Source organism: Oncorhynchus gorbuscha, linkage group LG05, assembly GCF_021184085.1.
Source record: "Oncorhynchus gorbuscha isolate QuinsamMale2020 ecotype Even-year linkage group LG05, OgorEven_v1.0, whole genome shotgun sequence".
In the NCBI taxonomy this organism is placed as follows: Eukaryota; Metazoa; Chordata; class Actinopteri; order Salmoniformes; family Salmonidae; genus Oncorhynchus; species Oncorhynchus gorbuscha.
In genome coordinates this window covers 13,036,962-13,057,695 of record NC_060177.1, presented here as the reverse complement: position 1 = coordinate 13,057,695, position 20,734 = coordinate 13,036,962, and the positions used below count along the sequence as shown (strand labels likewise).

The window sequence follows — 20,734 nt, the reverse complement described above, 5'->3', positions numbered from 1 at the left end:
TCTCTCTCTCTCTCTCTCTCTCTGATTCCTCTCTATCCATCTCTTCTCTCTCTGTCTCGTCCCCCTCCCTCCCTCCCTCCCTCCCTCTCTCTCCATCTCTCTCTCTCTCTCTCTCCTCTCTCTCTCTCTCTGATTCCTCTCTATCCATCTCTTCTCTCTCTGTCTCCTCTCTCTCTCTCTCTCTCTCTCTCTCTGTCTCTCTCTGATTCCTCTCTTCCATCTCTTCTCTCTCTCTCTCTCTCTCTCTCTCTCTCTGATTCCTCTCTATCCATCTCTTCTCTCTGTCTCTTCCCTCTCTCTCCTCTCTCCCTCTCTCTCTCTCTCTCTCTCTGATTCCTCTCTATCCATCTCTTCTCTCTCTGTCTCTTCCCTCTCTCTCCCTCTCTCCCTCTCTCTCTCTCTCTCTCTCTGATTCCTCTCTATCCATCTCTTCTCTCTCTCTTCCCTCTCTGTCTCCTCCTCTCTCTCTCTCTCTCTCTCTGTCTCTGATTCCTCTCTATCCATCTCTTCTCTCTCTGTCTCTTCCCTCTCTCTCCCTCTCTCTCTCTCTCTCTCTGATTCCTCTCTATCCATCTCTTCTCTCTGTCTCTTCCCTCTCTCTCCCTCTCTCCCTCTTCCCTCTCTCTCTCTCTCTCTCTCTCTCTCTCTCTCTGATTCCTCTCTATCCATCTCTTCTCTCTCTGTCTCTTCCCTCTCTCTCCCTCTCTCTCTCTCTCTCTGATTCCTCTCTATCCATCTCTTCTCTCTCTGTCTCTTCCCTCTCTCTCCCTCTCTCTCTCTCTCTCTGATTCCTCTCTATCCATCTCTTCTCTCTCTGTCTCGTCCCTCTCCCTCCCTCCCTCCCTCCCTCCCTCCCTCTCCCTCCCTCCCTCCCTCCCTCCCTCCCTCCCTCCCTCCCTCCCTCCCTCCCTCCCTCCCTCCCTCCCTCTCTCTCTCTCTCTGATTCCTCTCTATCCATCTCTTCTCTCTCTGTCTCTTCCATCTCTCCTCTCTCTCTCTCTCTCTGTCTCTCTCTGATTCCTCTCTATCCATCTCTTCTCTCTGTCTCTTCCCTCTCTCTCCCTCTCTCTCTCTGATTCCTCTCTATCCATCTCTTCTCTCTCTGTCTCGTCCCTCTCCCTCCCTCCCTCTCTCCCTCTCTCTTTCTCTCTGATTCCTCTCTATCCATCTCTTCTCTCTCTGTCTCTTCCCTCTCTGTCTCCTCTCTCTCTCTGTCTCTCTCTCTGATTCCTCTCTATCCATCTCTTCCCTCTCTCTCCCTCTCTCCCTCTCTCTCTGATTCCTCTCTATCCATCTCTTCTCTCTCTGTCTCTTCCCTCTCTCTCCCTCTCTCTCTCTCTGATTCCTCTCTATCGATCTCTTCTCTCTCTGTCTCTTCCCTCTCTCTCCCTCTCTCCCCTCTCTCTCTCTCTCTCTGATTCATCTCTATCCATCTCTTCTCTCTCTGTCTCTTCCCTCTCTCTCTTCTCTCTCTCTCTCTCTCTCTCTCTCTCTGTCTCTCTCTGATTCCTCTCTATCCATCTCTTCTCTCTCTGTCTCTTCCCTCTCTCCCTCTCTCTCTCTCTCTCTGATTCCTCTCTATCCATCTCTTCTCTCTCTGTCTCTTCTCTCTCTCTCTCTCTCTCTCTCTCTCTGATTCCTCTCTATCCATCTCTTCTCTCTCTGTCTCGTCCCTCTCCCTCCCCTCCCTCTCTCTCTCTCTCTCTCTCTGATTCCTCTCTATCCATCTCTTCTCTCTCTGTCTCTTCCCTCTCTGTCTCCTCTCTCTCTCTCTCTCTGATTCCTCTCTATCCATCTCTTCTCTCTCTGTCTCTTCCCTCTCTCTCCCTCTCTCTCTCTCTCTGATTCCTCTCTATCCATCTCTTCTCTCTCTGTCTCTTCCCTCTCTCTCCCTCTCTCTCTCTCTCTCTCTCTCTGATTCCTCTCTATCCATCTCTTCTCTCTCTGTCTCTTCCCTCTCTCTCCTCTCTCTCTCTCTCTCTCTCTCTCTGATTCATCTCTGATCCATCTCTTCCTCTCTGTCTCTTCCCTCTCTGTCTCCTCTCTCTCTCTCTCTCTCTCTCTGTCTCTCTCTGATTCGTCTCTATCCATCTCTTCCCTCTCTCCCTCTCTCTCTCTCTCTCTGATTCCTCTCTATCCATCTCTTCTCTCTCTGTCTCTTCCCTCTCTCTCTCTCTCTGATTCCTCTCTATCCATCTCTTCTCTCTCTGTCTCTTCCCTCTCTCTCTCTCTCTCTGATTCCACTCTATCCATCTCTTCTCTCTCTGTCTCTTCTCTCTCTCTCTCTCTGATTCCTCTCTATCCATCTCTTCTCTCTCTGTCTCCTCTCTCCCTCTCTCTCTCTCTGATTCCTCTCTATCCATCTCTTCCATCTCTCTCTCTCTGTCTCTTCCCTCTCTCTCTCCTCTCTCTTCCCTCTCTCTCTCTCTCTCTGATTCTCTCTCTATCCATCTCTTTCTCTCTGTCTCTTCCCTCTCTCCCTCTCTCTCTCTCTCTCTCTCTCTGATTCCTCTCTATCCATCTCTTCTCTCTCTGTCTCTTCCCTCTCTCCCCTCTCTCCCTCTCTCTCTCTCTCTCTGATTCCTCTCTATCCATCTCTTCTCTCTCTGTCTCTTCCCTCTCTCTCTCTCTCTCTCTCTGATTCATCTCTATCCCTCTATCCATCTCTCTCTCTCTCTCTGTCTCTCTCTCCATCTCTTCTCTCTCTGTCTCTCCTCTCTCTCTCTCTCTCTCTCTGATTCCTCTCTATCCATCTCTTCTCTCTCTGTCTCTTCCCTCTCTCTCTCTCTCTCTGATTCCACTCTATCCATCTCTTCTCTCTCTGTCTCTTCTCTCTCTCTCTCTCTGATTCCTCTCTATCCATCTCTTCTCTCTCTGTCTCCTCTCTCTCTCTCTCTCTCTCTGATTCCTCTCTATCCATCTCTTCTCTCTCTGTCTCTTCCCTCTCTCTCTCTCTCTCTCTCCCTCTCACTCTCTCTCTTTGTCTCTTCCCTCTCTGTCTCCTCTCTCTCCTCTCTCTCTCTCTCTCTCTCTCTCTCTCTCTCTCTCTTCTATCTATCTCTTCCCTCTCTCTCTCTCTCTCTGATTCCTCTCTATCCATCTCTTCTCTCTCTTTCTCTCTCCCTCTCTCCCCTCTCTCTCTCTCTGATTTCTCTCTATCCATCTCTTCTCTCTCTGTCTCTTCCCTCTCTCCCTCTCTCTCTCTGATTCCTCTCTATCCATCTCTTCTCTCTCTCCCTCTCTATCCATCTCTTCCCTCTCCCTCCCTCTCTCTCTGATTCCTCTCTATCCATCTCTTCTCTCTCTGTCTCTCTCCCTCTCTCTCTCTCTGATTCCTCTCTATCCATCTCTTCTCTCTCTGTCTCATCCCTCTCTCTCCCTCTCTCTCTCTCTGATTCCTCTCTATCCATCTATTCTCTCTCTGTCTCTCTCCCTCTCTCTCTCTGATTCCTCTCTATCCATCTCTTCTCCCTCTCCCGCTCTCTCTCTCTGATTCCTCTCTATCCATCTCTTCTCTCTCTGTCTCTTCCCTCTCTCACTCTCTCCCTCTCTCTCTGATTCCTCTCTATCCATCTCTTCTCTCTCTGTCTCTTCCCTCTCTCTCTCTCTCTCTGATTCCTCTCTATCCATCTCTTCTCTCTCTGTCTCATCCCTCTCTCTCCCTCTCTCCCTCTGATTCCTCTCTATCCATCTATTCTCTCTCTGTCTCTCTCCCTCTCTCTCTCTGATTCCTCTCTATCCATCTCTTCTCCCCCTCCCGCTCTCTGATTCCTCTCTATCCATCTCTTCCCTCTCTCCCTCTCTCTCTCTGATTCCTCTCTATCCATCTCTTCTCTCTCTGTCTCATCCCTCTCTCTCTCTCTCTGATTCCTCTCTATCCATCTATTCTCTCTCTGTCTCTCTCTATCCATCTCTTCTCCCTCTCCCGCTCTCTCTCTCTCTCTCTGATTCCTCTCTATCCATCTCTTCTCTCTCTGTCTCTTCCCTCTCTATCTGCACTGATTATTATACTTTTACATTTCATTTGAAAACGTGGCTTAAATCTATCCAACCTGTACACATGAGTTATCTGTGGTTCCTCATATGTAAGATGACAGTTGATGATAGTGTTTTTATTACAAATAAGTTATTGTTGTTGGAATGATGATATCTCTACTTTTATCCAATGTAAAAAAACACAATATCAAATGTTGCTACATAAGAACGATTTGAGCCGGTCGGTCACGTATATTATTGGATGTAATGTGTTTGTATGTTGTATTGTTTTAGTGAGTATGTGTATTGTGATTGTGTAAAGGTCCTTACCTGTCCTGGGACTAAAGGTAAAAAATAATATTTTTGCTAACCCCAGCACATTTACATGGATGTTGCATTATTGTAATATTGATGTTGATTAATGTGCATTGTCCCCTATAAATAAATACATATCAAATATGTCTATTCCCTCTCTCTATCTGTCTCTTCTCTCACTATTTCTTCTCTATCTGTCTCTTCTCTCACTATTTCTGTCTCTTCTCTCACTATTTCTTCTCTATATGTCTCTTCCCTCTCTCTATCTGTCTCTTCTCTCACTATTTCTTCTCTGTATGTCTCTTCCCTCTCTCTATCAGTCTCTTCTCTCACTATTTCTGTCTCTTCTCTCACTATTTCTTCTCTATCTGTCTCTTCTCTCACTATTTCTTCTCTATCTCTGTCTCTTCTCTCACTATTTCTTCTCTATCTGTCTCTTCCCTCTCTCTATCTGTCTCTTCCCTCGCTCTATCTGTCTCTTCTCTCACTATTTCTTCTCTATCTGTCTCTTCCCTCTCTCTATCTGTCTCTTCTCTCACTTTGTCTTTTCTCTCTGTCTCTTCCCTCTCTCTAACTATCTATTCCCTCTCTCAGCCTATGTGTTGCAGGTGAAGGTGGAGATGGAGCTGGAGATCCTGCAGTGTGAGAAGATCAAGGCTGTCAGGGAGGAGCAGCTGGAACGACTCACACAGATCTGCCAGGAGCAGGCAGTAAGTCCCCGCACCATCACCTCACAGATCTGCCAGGAGCAGGCAGTAAGTCCCCGCACCATCACCTCACAGATAGCGTTGAGACTATGGTTAGGGTTTTGGTTGAAGCTAGGTTATGGTTGAGACTAGGGCTAAGGTTGAACCAGGACTTTTTTTAAATTAATAATAATTACATTTATTTCACCTTAATTTAACCAGGTAGGCCAGTTAAGAACAAGTTCTCATTTACAACTGCGACCTGGCCAAGATAAAGCAAAGCAGTGCGACAAAAACAACAACAACAACACAGAGTTAAACATGGGATAAACAAACGTACATTCAATAACACAATAGAAACATCTGTAAACAGTGTGTGCAAATGAAGTAATGAGGTAAGGCAATAAATAGGCTATAGTGGCGAAGTAATTACAATTTAGCAATTAACACTGGATATACAGTTGATGTCGGAAGTTTACATACGCCTTAGCCAAATACATTTAAACTGAGTTTTTCACAATTCCTGACATTTAATTCTAGTAAAAATTCCCTGTCTTAGGTCAGTTAGGATCACCACTTTATTTTAAGAATGTGAAATGTCAGAATAATAGAAGAGGGATTTATTAATTGTTTTATGTCTTTCATCACCATCGCAGTGGGTCAGAAGTTTACATACACTCAATTAGTATTTGGTAGAATTGCCTTTAAATTGTTAACTTAGGTCAAATGTTTTGGGTAGCCTTCCACAAGTTTCCCACAATAAATTGAGTGAATTTTGGCCTATTCCTCCTGGTAGAGCTGGTGTAACTGAGTCAGGTTTGTAGGCATCCTTGCTCGCACACGCCTTTTCAGTTCTGCCCATAAATGTTCTATAGGATTGAGGTCAGGGCTTTGTGATGGCCTCTCCAATACCTTGACTTTGTTGTCCTTAAGCCATTTTGCAACAACTTTGGAAGTATGCTTGGGGTCATTGTCCATTTGGAAGACCCATTTGCGACCAAGCTTTAACTTCCTGACTGATGTCTTGAGATGTTGCTTTAATATATCCACATCATTTTCCTCCCTCATGACGCCATCTATTTTGTGAAGTGCACCAGTCCCTCCTGCAGCAAAGCACCCCCACAACATGATGCTGCCAACCCCGTGCTTCACGGTTGGGATGGTGTTCTTCGGCTTGCAAGCTTTCTCCTTTTTCTTCCAAACATAACAATGGTCATTATGCCAAACAGTTCTATTTTTGTTTCATCAGACCAGAGGACATTTCTCCAAAAGGTACGATCTTTGTTCCCATGTGTAGTTGCAAACCGTAGTCTGGCATTTTTATGGCAGTTTTTGAGCAGTGGCTTCTTCCTTTCTGAGTGGCCTTTCAGGTTATGTCGATATAGGACTCATTTTACTGTGGATATAGATACTTTTGTACCTGTTTCCTCCAGCATCTTCACAAGGTCCTTTGCTGTTGTTCTGAGATTGATTTGCACGTTTCGCACCAAAGTATGTTCATCTCCAGGAGACAGAACATATCTCCTTCTTGAGCGGTATGACGGCTGCATGGTCCCATGGTGTTTATACTTGTGTACTATTGTTTGTAAAGATGAACGTGGTACCTTCAGGCATTTGGAAATTGCTCCCAAGGATGAACCAGACTTGTGGAGGTGTACACATTTTTTCTGAGGTCTTGGCTGATTTCTTTTGATTTTCCCATGATGTCAAACAAGTGAGCTGAGATAATGTGGAGCTTTACCTAGAAAATACTTATAGATGACCTGGAGCCAGTGGGTTTGGCGACGAATATGTAGCGATGACCAGCCAACGAGAGCATACAGGTTGCAGTGGTGGGTAGAATATGGGGCTTTGGTGACAAAATGGATGGCACTGTGCTAGACTGCATCCAATTTCTGAGTAGAGTGTTGGAGGATATTTTGTAAATGATATCGCCAAAGTCAATGATCGGTAGGATAGTCAGTTTTACGAGGGTATATTTGGCAGCATGTGAGAAGGAGGCTTTTTTGTGAAATAGGAAGCCAATTCTAGATTTAACTTTGGATTGGAGATGCTTAATGTGAGTCTGGAAGGAGCGTTTACAGTCTAGCCAGACACCTGGGTATTTATAGTTGTCCACATATCAGAACTGTCGAAAGTTGTGATTCTATTCGGACGGGTGGGTGTGGGCAGCGATCGGTTGAAGAGCATGCATTTCATTTTACTAATATTTAAGAGCATTTGGAGGCCACGGGAGGAGTGTTGTATGGTGTTGAAGCTCATTTGGAGGTTAGTTAACACAGTGTCCAAAGAAAGGCCAGACGTATACAGTATGGTGTCGTCTGCGTAGAGGTGGATCAAAGAATTACCAGCAGCAAGAGCGACATCATTGATGTATACAGAGAAAAGAGTCGGCCTGATAATTGAACCCTGTGGCACCCCCATAGAGACTGCCAGAGGTCCGGACAACAGGCCCTCCGATTTGACACACAGAACTCTATCTGAGAAGTAGTTAGTGAACCAGGCGAGGCAGTCATTAGAGAAACCAAGGCTGTTGAGTCTGCCGATAAGAATATGGTGATTGACAGAGTTGAAAGCCTTGGCCACGGCTGTACAGTACTGTCTTTTATCGATGGTGGTTATGATATCGTTTAGTACCTTGAGTGTGGCTGAGGTACACCCGTGACCAGCTCGGAAACTAGATTGCATAGCGGAGAAGGTACAGTGGAATTCTAAATGGTCTGTGATCTTTTTTTCCACTTGGCTTTCGAAGAGTTTAGAGAGGCAGGGCAGGATGGATATAGGTCTGTAACAGTTTGGGTCTAGAGTGTGTCCCCCTTTGAAGAGGTGGATGACCGCGACCGCTTAACAATCCTTAAGAATCTCAGACGATACGAAAGAGAGGTTGAACAGACTAGTAATAGTTGTTGCAACAATGGTGGCAGATAATTTTAGGAAGAGAGGGTCCAGATTGTCTAGCCCAGCTGATTTGTAGGGATCCAGATTTTGCAGCTCTTTCAGAGCATCAGCTGTCTGGATTTGTGTGAAGGAGAAGCGGGGGGCTTGGACCAGTTGCTGCAGGGGGTGTAGAGCTGTTGGCCCTGGGTTGGGGTAACCAGGTGTAAAGCATGGTCAGCCGTAGAGGATAGCCGTATTGAATTTCTTGATTATCGTGGATTTATCAGTGGTGACAGTTTCCTAGTCTCAGTGTAATGGGCAGCTGACTGTGTGTATTGGTTCCTGACTTCCTTGAAAAGTTGCATATCGCGGGGACTATTCGAGGCTAGTGCAGTACGACAGAGGATGTTTTTGTGCTGGGCAAGGGCAGTCAAGTCTGGAGTGAACCAAGGGCTATATCTGTTCTTAGTACATTTTTTTTAAAGAGGCATGCTTATTTGAGATGGTGAGGAAAGCACTTTTAAGGAACAACCAGGAATCCTCGACTGACGGGATGAGGTCAATATCCTTCCAGGATTCCCGGGCAGGTTGATTAGAAAGGCCGGCTCGCTGAAGTGTTCTAGGGAGCGTTTGACAGTGATGAGGGGTGGTCGTTTGACCGCGGACCCATAACGGACGCAGGCAATGAGGCAGTGATCGCTGAGATCCTGGTTGAAAACAGCAGAGGTGTATTTAGAGGGCAAGTTGGTTAGGATTATATCTATGAGGGTGCCCATGTTTACAGATTTGGGGTTGTACCTGGTAGGTTCCTTGATAATTTGTGTGAGATTGAGGGCATCTAATTTAGATTGTAGGAAGGCCGGTGTGTTATGCATATCCCAATTTAGGTCACCTAGCAGTACAAACTCTGACTATAGATGGGGGGAAATCAATTCACATATGGTGTCCAGGGCACAGCTGGGGGCTGAAGGGGGTCTATAACAAGCGGCAACAGTGAAATACTTATTTCTGGAGAGATGGATCTTTAAATGTAGAAGCTTGAACTGTTTGGGCATAGACCTGGATAGTATGACAGAACTCTGCAGGCTATCTCTAATTTCAGAATTTTTGATGGCCTTCCTACGCCAGGATTCAGACACGGCTCGGACATCAGGGTTGGCAGAGTGTGCTAAAGCAGTGAATAAAACAAACTTAGGGAGGAGGAGCAGATTTCTGGGTGTTGTAGGATAGATTTGGGGCATAGTGTACAGACAAGGGTATGGTAGGGTGCGAGTACAGTGGGGGTAAACCTAGGCATTGAGTGACGATGAGAGAGGTTGCATCTCTGGAGGCTCTAGTTAAGTTAGGTGCGGTCTCCGCATGTGTGGGGAGTGGGACAAAGGAGCTATCTGAGGCATGTTGAGCAGGACTAGGGGCTCCGCAGTAAAATAAAACAATGAGAGCTGCCCTAAACAACAGTATACAGGGCATATTGACATTAGAGAGAGGCATAAAGCAATCACAGGTGTTGATTGGGAGAGCTAAGACAACAACAGGTGAGACAACAACGGAGAAACAGCTAAGACAACAACAGGTGAGACAACAACGGGTAAACAACTAAGACAACAACAGGTGAGACAACAACGGGTAAACAACTAAGACAACAACAGGTGAGACAACAACGGAGAAACAACTAAGACAACAACAGGTGAGACAACAACGGAGAAACAGCTAAGACAACAACAGGTGAGACAACAACGGAGAAACAGCTAAGACAACAACAGGTGAGACAACAACGGAGAAACAGCTAAGACAACAACAGGTGAGACAACAACGGATAAACAACTAAGACAACAACAGGTGAGACAACAACGGAGAAACAACTAAGACAACAACAGGTGAGACAACAACGGAGAAACAGCTAAGACAACAACAGGTGAGACAACAACGGAGAAACAGCTAAGACAACAACAGGTGAGACAACAATGGGTAAACAACTAAGACAACAACAGGTGAGACAACAACGGAGAAACAGCTAAGACAAGAACAGGTGAGACAACAACGGAGAAACAGCTAAGACAACAACAGGTGAGACAACAACGGAGAAACAGCTAAGAAAACAACAGGTGAGACAACAACGGAGAAACAGCTAAGACAACAACAGGTGAGACAACAATGGGTAAACAACTAAGACAACAACAGGTGAGACAACAACGGAGAAACAGCTAAGACAACAACAGGTGAGACAACAACGGGTAAACAGCTAAGACAACAACAGGTGAGACAACAACGGGTAAACAGCTAAGACAACAACAGGTGAGACAACAACGGGTAAACAACTAAGACAACAACAGGTGAGACAACAACGGGTAAACAACTAAGACAACAACAGGTGAGACAACAACGGGTAAACAACTAAGACAACAACAGGTGAGACAACAACGGGTAAACAACTAAGACAACAACAGGTGAGACAACAACGGAGAAACAGCTAAGACAACAACAGGTGAGACAACAACGGGTAAACAACTAAGACAACAACAGGTGAGACAACAACGGAGAAACAACTAAGACAACAACAGGTGAGACAACAACGGAGAAACAGCTAAGACAACAACAGGTGAGACAACAACGGAGAAACAGCTAAGACAACAACAGGTGAGACAACAACGGGTAAACAACTAAGACAACAATAGGTGAGACAACAACGGGTAAACAGCTAAGACAACAACAGGTGAGACAACAACGGAGAAACAGCTAAGAAAACAACAAGTGAGACAACAACGGGTAAACAGCTAAGATACCAACAGGTGAGACAACAACGGGTAAACAACTAAGACAACAACAAGTGAGACAACAACGGGTAAACAGCTAAGACAACAACAGGTGAGACAACAACGGAGAAACAGCTAAGAAAACAACAAGTGAGACAACAACGGGTAAACAGCTAAGATACCAACAGGTGAGACAACAACGGGTAAACAACTAAGACAACAACAAGTGAGACAACAACGGGTAAACAGCTAAGACAACAACAAGTGAGACAACAACGGGTAAACAGCTAAGACAACAACAAGTGAGACAACAACGGGTAAACAGCTAAGACAACAACAAGTGAGACAACAACGGAGAAACAGCTAAGACAACAACAAGTGAGACAACAACGGAGAAACAGCTAAGACAACAACAAGTGAGACAACAACGGGTAAACAGCTAAGACAACAACAGGTGAGACAACAACGGAGAAACAGCTAAGACAACAACAGGTGAGACAACAACGGGTAAACAGCTAAGACAACAACAAGTGAGACAACAACGGGTAAACAACTAAGACAACAACAACGGGTAAATGGCAATAAATGGGCAGAGAGGGTCAGTTAGCTACACACAGGGCCTGAGTTCGAGGCTGGGGTCGACAGATAAACAAAATGAAGTACCGTGTTAACAGTCCAGCAGGCATCAGCTGTGTAGCCAAGTGATCATAGGGTCCAATGAGGAGCAATAGATATTTAGACATGAAGGTAGGATTAGGGTTAGGGCTGTGGTTAACGGTTGAGCCGGCATGTGGACATGATGCTATGGTAATGGTTAGGGTTAGGGTTAAGGTTGAACCGGGAGGTAAACATGAAGCTAGAGTTAGGGTTGTGGTTGAGGCTAGGGTTAGGGTTGGGGTTGAAGCAGGATGTGGACATGAAGCTAGAGTTAGGGTTGTGGTTGAGGCTAGGGTTAGGGTTGGGGTTGAAGCAGGATGTGGACATGAAGCTAGAGTTAGGGTTGTGGTTGAGGCTAGGGTTAGGGTTGGGGTTGAAGCAGGATGTGGACATGATGCTATGGTAATGGTTAGGGTTAGGGTTGTGGTTGAGGCTAGGGTTAGGGTTGGGGTTGAAGCAGGATGTGGACATGAAGCTAGTGTTAGGGTTGTGGTTGAGGCTAGGGTTACGGTTGGGGTTGAAGCAGGATGTGGACATGAAGCTAGAGTTAGGGTTGTGGTTGAGGCTAGGGTTAGGGTTGGGGTTGAAGCAGGATGTGGACATGAAGCTATGGTAATGGTTAGGGTTAGGGTTGTGGTTGAAGCAGGATGTGGACATGATGCTATGGTAATGGTTAGGGTTAGGGTTGTGGTTAAGGCTAGGGTTAGGGTTAGGGTTGAAGCAGGATGTGGACATGAAGCTAGAGTTAGGGTTGTAGTTGAGGCTAGGGTTAGGGTTAGGGTTGAAGCAGGATGTGGACATGGTGCTATGGTAATGGTTAGGGTTAGGGTTGTGGTTGAGGCTAGGGTTAGGGTTGTGGTTGAGGCTAGGGTTAGGGTTAAAGTTGAAGCAGGATGTGGACATGACGCTTGGGTTAGGGTTGTGGTTGAGGCTAGGGTTAGGGTTCAAGTTGAAGCAGGATGTGGACATGACGCTTGGGTTAGGGTTGTGGTTGAGGCTAGGGTTAGGGTTAGGGTTGAAGCAGGATGTGGACATGATGCTATGGTAATGGTTAGGGTTGTGGTTAAGGCTAGGGTTAGGATTAGGGTTGAAGCAGGATGTGGACATGAAGCTAGAGTTAGGGTTGTGGTTGAGGCTAGGGTTAGGGTTAGGGTTGAAGCAGGATGTGCTTTTACACCTGCTTTTACACCTGCATTGTTTGCTGTTTGGGGTTTTAGGCTGGGTTTCTGTACAGCACTTTGAGATATCAGCTGACGTACGAAGGGCTATATAAATAAATTTGATTTGATTTGATTTGATGTGGACATGGTGCTATGGTAATGGTTAGGGTTAGGGTTGTGGTTGAGGCTAGGGTTAGGGTTGTGGTTGAGGCTAGGGTTAGGGTTAAAGTTGAAGCAGGATGTGGACATGACGCTTGGGTTAGGGTTGTGGTTGAGGCTAGGGTTAGGGTTAGGGTTGAAGCAGGATGTGGACATGGTGCTATGGTAATGGTTAGGGTTAGGGTTGTGGTTGAGGCTAGGGTTAGGGTTGTGGTTGAGGCTAGGTTTAGGGTTGTGGTTGAGGCTAGGGTTAGGGTTAAAGTTGAAGCAGGATGTGGACATGACGCTTGGGTTAGGGTTGTGGTTGAGGCTAGGGTTAGGGTTAAAGTTGAAGCAGGATGTGGACATGACGCTTGGTTTAGGGTTGTGGTTGAGGCTAGGGTTAGGGTTCAAGTTGAAGCAGGATGTGGACATGACGTTTGGGTTAGGGTTGTGTTTGAGGCTGTTTCAGATTTCTACCACAGGGGGGCAGTAACACTTCACAGAAGAGTTCAATGTGTAGCCAACACATTTTCAACAGACATCAGAGAGATGTTTCTTCAAATTGTTTTACAACATTCATTGATTTGCAAATCCGTAATAAAAAGGCACAAGAAAAGTTGATCTTGTGATATTATGAACCCACAATACTCATAAGCACGCAACATAATACAGTAAAATATATTTGGAAAGATGTTTCCCATATAGATGTAAACAACACATATTTTCCATGTTGTTATTTGTATCACCATCACTGGTCACCTATGAACGTTTAAACATCCTTGAAGAACGATCTGGCCTGAATGGCCATGTAACTCTTATAATCTCAACTCAGCACAGCCAGAAGAGGACTATCCCCCCCCTCAGAGCCTGGTTCCTCTCTAGGTTTCTTCCTAGGTTCCTGCCTTTCTAGGGAGTTTTCCCTCACCACTGTGCTTCTACATCTGCATTGCTTGCTGTTAGGTTTTAAGCTGGGTTTCTGTATAAGCACTTTGAGACATCTGCTGATTTAAAAAAGGTCTTTATAAATGCATTTGATTGATTGATTAATGACTGCACTCCTCTAGTCAGTTGAACTAAAGGACTACATTTCTTTCAAAGACTCAAGGTCCCAAGATCAATACAGGGAGAAGCCATAACTGTACATCAATGGAAACACGTTGTTGTACAACACAGTCCAGTAATGATGGGCTCCTCAGTGTAATGCTAGAAACAAACAGTTCATGTGTAATCTGACTGTCTGTTTGTCAATATGAGCCATCAGGCCAGAGGAAACCCCAGTGAAAGCATTGATCCTATAGCTAGTAATAGAACCACTTAGCCTGCAGAATGCCTGGGATCATGCTGAAAGGGCCTGTCTGGGAGTAAAAGGTTAGGTTAGTCAACCCTGACATATTGGTACATCAATACACCAAGATTTCAGCTAGAATAATACATGTGTGTATGCCTTTTCCAGACCAACTCTCTCTCTCTGTCGCTCTCTCTCTCTGTCTCCCCCCTCCCTCAGTTTGAGATCAGACAGCTCCGGGCCCACCTGGCCCAGCAGGACTTGGACCTGGCTGCAGAGCAGGAGGCTGCTATGCAGATCCACCATGTGTGGAGCAAGCAGAGGAGCAGCTACCAGGTGGTGGAGAGCCAGGGCCCTGGGGAGTCTGACGATGAGAGACATGGAGTCCTCAGGGAGACCCCAGCAGGTACACTCGCCTATACTGTACCTATAAGCTACACTATATATACAAAAGTATATGGACACCCCTTTTGGTCATGTAGTGTATGTCACATCCAGGGAAACTATGGCCCAGAGTTTTTCTGTCCCTAACTATGTAATACTCCATACCATAATCCTCAGACCATGAGATAAAATAGATACTAGCTCTTTCATATACTGTACTTCATGGGTATTGCTATATTCTGGAACATGTAAGAATATTGAGTCTGATGAATACTGCTGTTCCAAGAGGCAGACAAACCTTTAAATCCTAATTATGAATTACTTCACCACAGACCAAAAACAATGAACTTGACTCATTTTATTATTTTATTTTTACCCCTTTTTCTCCCCAATTTTGTGGTTTCCAATTGGTTGTTACCATCTTGTCTCATCGCTGCAACTCCTGTAAGGACTTGGGAGAGGCGAAGGTCGAGAGCCGTGCGTCCTCCGATACACGACCCAACCAAGCCGCACTGCTTCTTGAGACACTGCTCGCTTAACCTGGAAGCCAGCTGCACCAATGTGTCAGAGGAAACACTGTATACCTGGCTCACTAGTGCGCGATGGGACAAGCACATCCCTGCCGGCCAAACCCTCCCCTAACCCGGACGACACTGAGCCAATTGTGGGCCGCACCATGGGACTCCCGGTTGCGGCCGGCTGCGACAGAGCCTGGACTCGAACCAGGAGCTAGCACTGCCTTAGACCACTGCACCACTCTGGAGGCCTGTGACTCATTTTAATAAAGTTCTACATTCGTCTGTATGGTTGAAAAGGCATCCTGACAGAACCAGCAGAGAGGTTTGTACATAAAGTATGTACATAATTATGTGGGACAAAAAGTCCCATCCAATGTAACTTCAGGTGAATGGGGTGTCAGAGCAGTGTCAAACTGATCTAGTAGCAGTAGCCCTGAGCTAGTCTCCAGGCCCTAGCCTCTTAAAACACTGACAGTAACTCACAACACCCATCTGACCGCAGGCAAGGCACGCACACACACACACAACACACACACCACACCTCTGACCGCAGGCAGTGCAGTATCAATAAGAGGGCAGAAAAGCTTTTAGGATGTGATGAAACCTGGGGACAACAAGTATGTTCTAGGAGAACATCACACACACACACAGGCACACATGCAGTCATGCACACACACACACCACACACACACACACACACACACACACACACACACACACACACACACACACACACACACACACACACACACACACACACACACACACACACACACACACACACACACACACACACACCCCACCTCAGCCAGGCTGTTTCAGGTACAGAGTGCTCTGTGCATTGGGCCTTGTTCTGAGGTCTGAGGAGAGAGAGGGCCACTGTGAACATCTGCTCCTCTTCACCTGGAAACCACAATAGGGCACCAGGAGACGCCACACCACCACCCCCAGGGGATTGTGGGAAATCTGGCTCTTAGGAACAAGCGTGTTTTTTTTCCAGAACATGGAAGGAGTATTGGGACAGGAGGAGCACTTAGGCTTCAGGCAGTCCTGCAAGGACAGACCGTGGACTGGGTTAGGACTCCTCAAGTCTCTCTCTCCCCCCTCTCTCTCTCCGCCCTCTGGCCCGAGGGATGCCATCAAAGTGTCATTCATTCTAATTGAGGCACTCTACTGCGAAGTCTATGTCCTTGTTGAAAACTAAGCTTGTTTCAAAAGGATGTAGAAAAGGTTAGACACATTTTGTCTACTGGTCACGAGGGATTTGTGGTTTTGTCACTTCTCAAGAGAGCAGCTGTTAATTTTGAGGAACATACCAAATTGACCACACAGAGTTGTGGGTGAAAAGCACAGTAATTGCTTTCAGATCAACTTCTTGGAAGTTCACATAACTTCTCTATGTGTTGTACTGCTGGGGAAAGAGGACAAAGTACCAAAATGCAATATGAATACCTCACTTAAAGGAGGTATACTACTACACAACGAGGATGAGGAAGTGATTTTCTGTTTGGGGTAAGTTTATCAAAAACGTGGAAAAAGGTGTTTGGACCCTTCTATAACATGCCATTTACATCAAAAATAGAGATTTGGTTGTAAAAAAGAAAACGTCTCCTTTAAGGTAGCAGAGCTGTGTGAATACGGCTCTGCTACAGTACCTACAGATCATCACAAAGTATTGCACATGCATATTGATTTAAAACAAACTAAATGATGTCAGCTCCACTTCATAGATGGATGGTAGCCTTACTGTTAGAGAGAGAGAGAGAGAGAGAGAGAGAGAGAGAGAGAGAGAGAGAGAGGAGACAGAGAGGGAAGAGAGAAAGGAGAGAGGAGAGAGAGAGAAGAGAGAGAGAAGAGACAGAGAGAAGAGAGAAAGGAGAGAGAGAACAGAGAGAGACAGGGAGAGAGAGAGACAGGGAGAGAGAGAGACAGGGAGAGAGAGAGACAGAGAGAGAGACAGAGAGACAGAGAGAGAGAGAGAGAGAGAGAGAGAGAGAGAGAGAGAGAGTTGTCCATCCTTTCTTTTTCTCTTTCTTTCTCTTTCTTTCTCACTTTTTTTTTTTTCTGCTCTCTTTCTTTCATTCTTTCTTTCTCTCTGAGACCTCATCCTCATGTGTTATTAATCACTGAGCGATTGTCTTGGTCGTGTTTTAGTGAGTGCAATGCTTCCTCTCCAGGGGTGCCCCCCCCTCCATCCCTCCCTCCCTTCCCTGGATTAATATTTTACGCTGAAAAATAAATGAAATTACCCGTCAGAGTCTGCTGTGGTCCTGGGGGATCGGCCCAGGCACTCAGGGTACTTTGGGCACCACTCAGCGGACAAACACTGAGCTCAGGCCCAATCAAGTGAACACTGAAGAGTAGATCAGGGCAGAACCATTCACCACTGAGGCCCTGGCTGTCTTGCTGAGGACACAAAGAGAACTCTATACCAAAGCCCGGTTGCTCTCACATTCACTACTGTACTTGAGCCTCACAACACCATCTTGGTGTGAATTGGAAACCAGGGTTAAGTCGGTAAAGCACCTGTAGACTTGGATGGATAGATAAGATGTCAGATGTCTCACCACCTAAAAGTGAAATGAACTGTTCCCACATCTAGGGATTGCTTTGCACTGTGTTTACAGTGCATTGAAATCATACAGATTGGGTCTTTAACCTCATAATGCTTCTTTTATCTGTTATCCAGATCCTGTTGTCCATCATGACGACATGAACAACTATATCAGCCAGTACTACAATGAACAGAGTACTGGTGAGTGACTTAGTGGATCTTGGGTAAAGTGTATAGCTGGTAATGTATATGGGGCAACTCTGCTGTATACCTACTGTATCTTCCCCAGTCTGATGTACTGGATGATGTGTCATTTCAGACATGGGGGGTCCTCGTGTCATCACCACGTCAGCCATCGATGTCCACCTCCCCACGACCCATTACCCCGCCCACAACAACCCTCTGCTGGGCGTGGAGCAAATGAGTAGAGCTGTGAGTGACACTTCCACCAGCGTATCACTGTCCAGTGGCAGTCTGACGGCCCGCCCCCATAGCCTGAGCAGCCACACCCTGCGCTCGTCTACTACGGACTGCAGCAGCAACGCCACGGCCAGGGACTACCACACCCAGGCTAGGAACTACAATGCTCAAACCAAGGCCCGGGGGCCTTATCTGGACTACAAGTCCCAGAAGCAGACCCAGGACAGGGACTTTAACACAGAGCACTCCAACACCCAGGGCCAGCGCTGCTTCCCCCTGCCCTACTGCAGCCCTCTGGGCCTGGGTCTGGCCTCTGCCCAGCCTCCCCTTCCACGGGACCCCAGCGTGGTAGTCCAGGACCTGCTCTCTTCCCTGCCCTACTGCAGCCCTCTGGGCCTGGGTCTGACCTCAGCCCAGCCTCCCCTTCCACGGGACCCCAGCGTGGTAGTCCAGGAGCTGCTCTCGTCCCTGCCCTACTGCAGCCCTCTGGGCCTAGGTCTGACCTCAGCCCAGCCTCCCCTTCCACAGGACCCCAGCGTGGTAGTCCAGGAGCTGCTTTCCTCCCTGTCTGAGGATTCCTGTCTGGCCCAGAAAGGCCTGGTGGACCCAGTTAACCTGAAGCTTCCCAGTCCTGCCACCTCAGCCAAGGCCAGCCCAGAGCTGGAGCACAGAATCAACATCTACAACTGGAAGAATCAGGAGGAGAACCAGTACCAGAGCCGGGGCCAGAGACAGGGCCGAGCCGCAGCCACTGTGCTCCTACAGACTAAGCCTCTCATCCACCTGCAGGGCGGCACTCCTGAGTCCTCTTTGGAGGAGAAGTATAGGCTACTGGGCCCTGCTGATGGTCCACTGGGCCGTCTGCCTGACACATAGGGTTGATTCACACCACTGAGCTGAGCCAAGCCGAACCGAGCTGCATTGTGCTGGCCTGGTTATGCATCCACCATAGTTGTTTGAACCGTGCTGGAAAGGACATGTGAAAAGAATATGTCAGAGTCAGCACTGGTTGGCTCGGGTCGGCACAACAGTGTCAAAAGGGCAATAGGCCATCCCAGAGGACAAAGCATACAGCTCAAGACAGAACTGACTGACCTGGCTTCTCCAAATCCTCATGCTTCAAACAAAGTCAGAGCCTGGTCCAAGATCAAACCTGGCGTTACAAAGACCATCTGTTAGCAAGACAGCACAAACACATCTGGGGCTAGGCTACCGCTCTCATGTTAGTCTTCCCTTCTCAGTGGGGCTCCGGACAGAGACAGACAGATCTGGGCCTAGGCTACCGCTCTCATGTTAGTCTTCCCTTCTCTGTGGGGCTCCGGACAGAGACAGACAGACAGATCTGGGGCTAGGCTACCGCTCTCATGTTAGTCTTCCCTTCTCTGTGGGGCTCCGGACAGAGACAGAGACAGACAGACAGATCTGGGGCTAGGCTACCGCTCTCATGTTAGTCTTCCCTTCTCTGTGGGGCTCCGGACAGAGACAGACAGATCTGGGGCTAGGCTACCGCTCTCATGTTAGTCTTCCCTTCTCAGTGGGGCTCCGGACAGAGACAGACAGATCTGGGGCTAGGCTACCGCTCTCATGTTAGTCTTCCCTTCTCTGTGGGGCTCCGGACAGAGACAGACAGACAGATCTGGGGCTAGGCTACCGCTCTCATGTTAGTCTTCCCTTCTCTGTGGGGCTCCGGACAGAGACAGACAGACAGATCTGGGGCTAGGCTACCGCTCTCATGTTAGTCTTCCCTTCTCTGTGGGGCTCCTGACAGAGACAGACAGACAGATCTGGGGCTAGGCTACCGCTCTCATGTTAGTCTTCCCTTCTCTGTGGGGCTCCTGACAGAGACAGACAGACAGATCTGGGGCTAGGCTACCGCTCTCATGTTAGTCTTCCCTTCTCAGTGGGGCTCCGGACAGAGACAGACAGACAGATCTGGGGCTAGGCTACCGCTCTCATGTTAGTCTTCCCTTCTCAGTGGGGCTCCGGACAGAGACAGACAGACAGATCTGGGGCTAGGCTACCGCTCTCATGTTAGTCTTCCCTTCTCTGTGGGGCTCCGGACAGAGACAGACAGACAGATCTGGGGCTAGGCTACCGCTCTCATGTTAGTCTTCCCTTCTCTGTGGGGCTCCGGACAGAGACAGACAGACAGATCTGGGGCTAGGCTACCGCTCTCATGTTAGTCTTCCCTTCTCAGTGGGGCTCCGGACAGAGACAGACAGATCTGGGGCTAGGCTACCGCTCTCATGTTAGTCTTCCCTTCTCTGTGGGGCTCCGGACAGAGACAGACAGACAGATCTGGGGCTAGGCTACCGCTCTCATGTTAGTCTTCCCTTCTCTGTGGGGCTCCGGACAGAGACAGACAGACAGATCTGGGGCTAGGCTACCGCTCTCATGTTAGTCTTCCCTTCTCAGTGGGGCTCCGGACAGAGACAGACAGATCTGGGGCTAGGCTACCGCTCTCATGTTAGTCTTCCCTTCTCAGTGGGGCTCCGGACAGAGACAGACAGATCTGGGGCTAGGCTACCGCTCTCATGTTAGTCTTCCCTTCTCAGTGGGGCTCCGGACAGAGACAGACAGATCTGGGGCTAGGCTACCGCTCTCATGTTAGTCTTCCCTTCTCTGTGGGGCTCCGGACAGAGACAGACAGATCTGGGGCTAGGCTACCGCTCTCATGTTATTCTTCCCTTCTCTGTGGGGCTCCGGACAGAGACAGACAGATCTGGGGCTAGGCTACCGCTCTCATGTTAGTCTTCCCTTCTCTGTGGGGCTCCGGACAGAGACAGAGACAGACAGACAGATCTGGGGCTAGGCTACCGCTCTCATGTTAGTCTTCCCTTCTCAGTGGGGCTCCGGACAGAGACAGACAGATCTGGGGCTAGGCTACCGCTCTCATGTTAGTCTTCCCTTCTCTGTGGGGCTCCGGACAGAGACAGACAGATCTGGGGCTAGGCTACCGCTCTCATGTTAGTCTTCCCTTCTCTGTGGGGCTCCGGACAGAGACAGACA

General features: G+C 47.6%; 1 protein-coding gene across 1 annotated transcript in view; it reads left to right on the top strand.

Annotated features, from left to right (window-relative positions):
• LOC124035009 (transmembrane protein 266-like) overlaps nt 1-19,007 on the top strand; it is a 101,182-nt gene extending 82,175 nt beyond the window's left edge. Inside the window, exons 8-13 of the mRNA XM_046348399.1 lie at nt 4,885-5,000; nt 14,069-14,255; nt 17,441-17,506; nt 17,625-17,890; nt 17,984-18,034; nt 18,239-19,007. Of these exons, the coding sequence (XP_046204355.1) occupies nt 4,885-5,000; nt 14,069-14,255; nt 17,441-17,506; nt 17,625-17,890; nt 17,984-18,034; nt 18,239-18,601 (1,049 nt within the window). The 3' untranslated portion in view covers nt 18,602-19,007. The remainder of the gene's footprint in view (nt 1-4,884; nt 5,001-14,068; nt 14,256-17,440; nt 17,507-17,624; nt 17,891-17,983; nt 18,035-18,238) is intronic.
• The last annotated feature ends 1,727 nt before the right edge of the window (nt 19,008-20,734 follow it).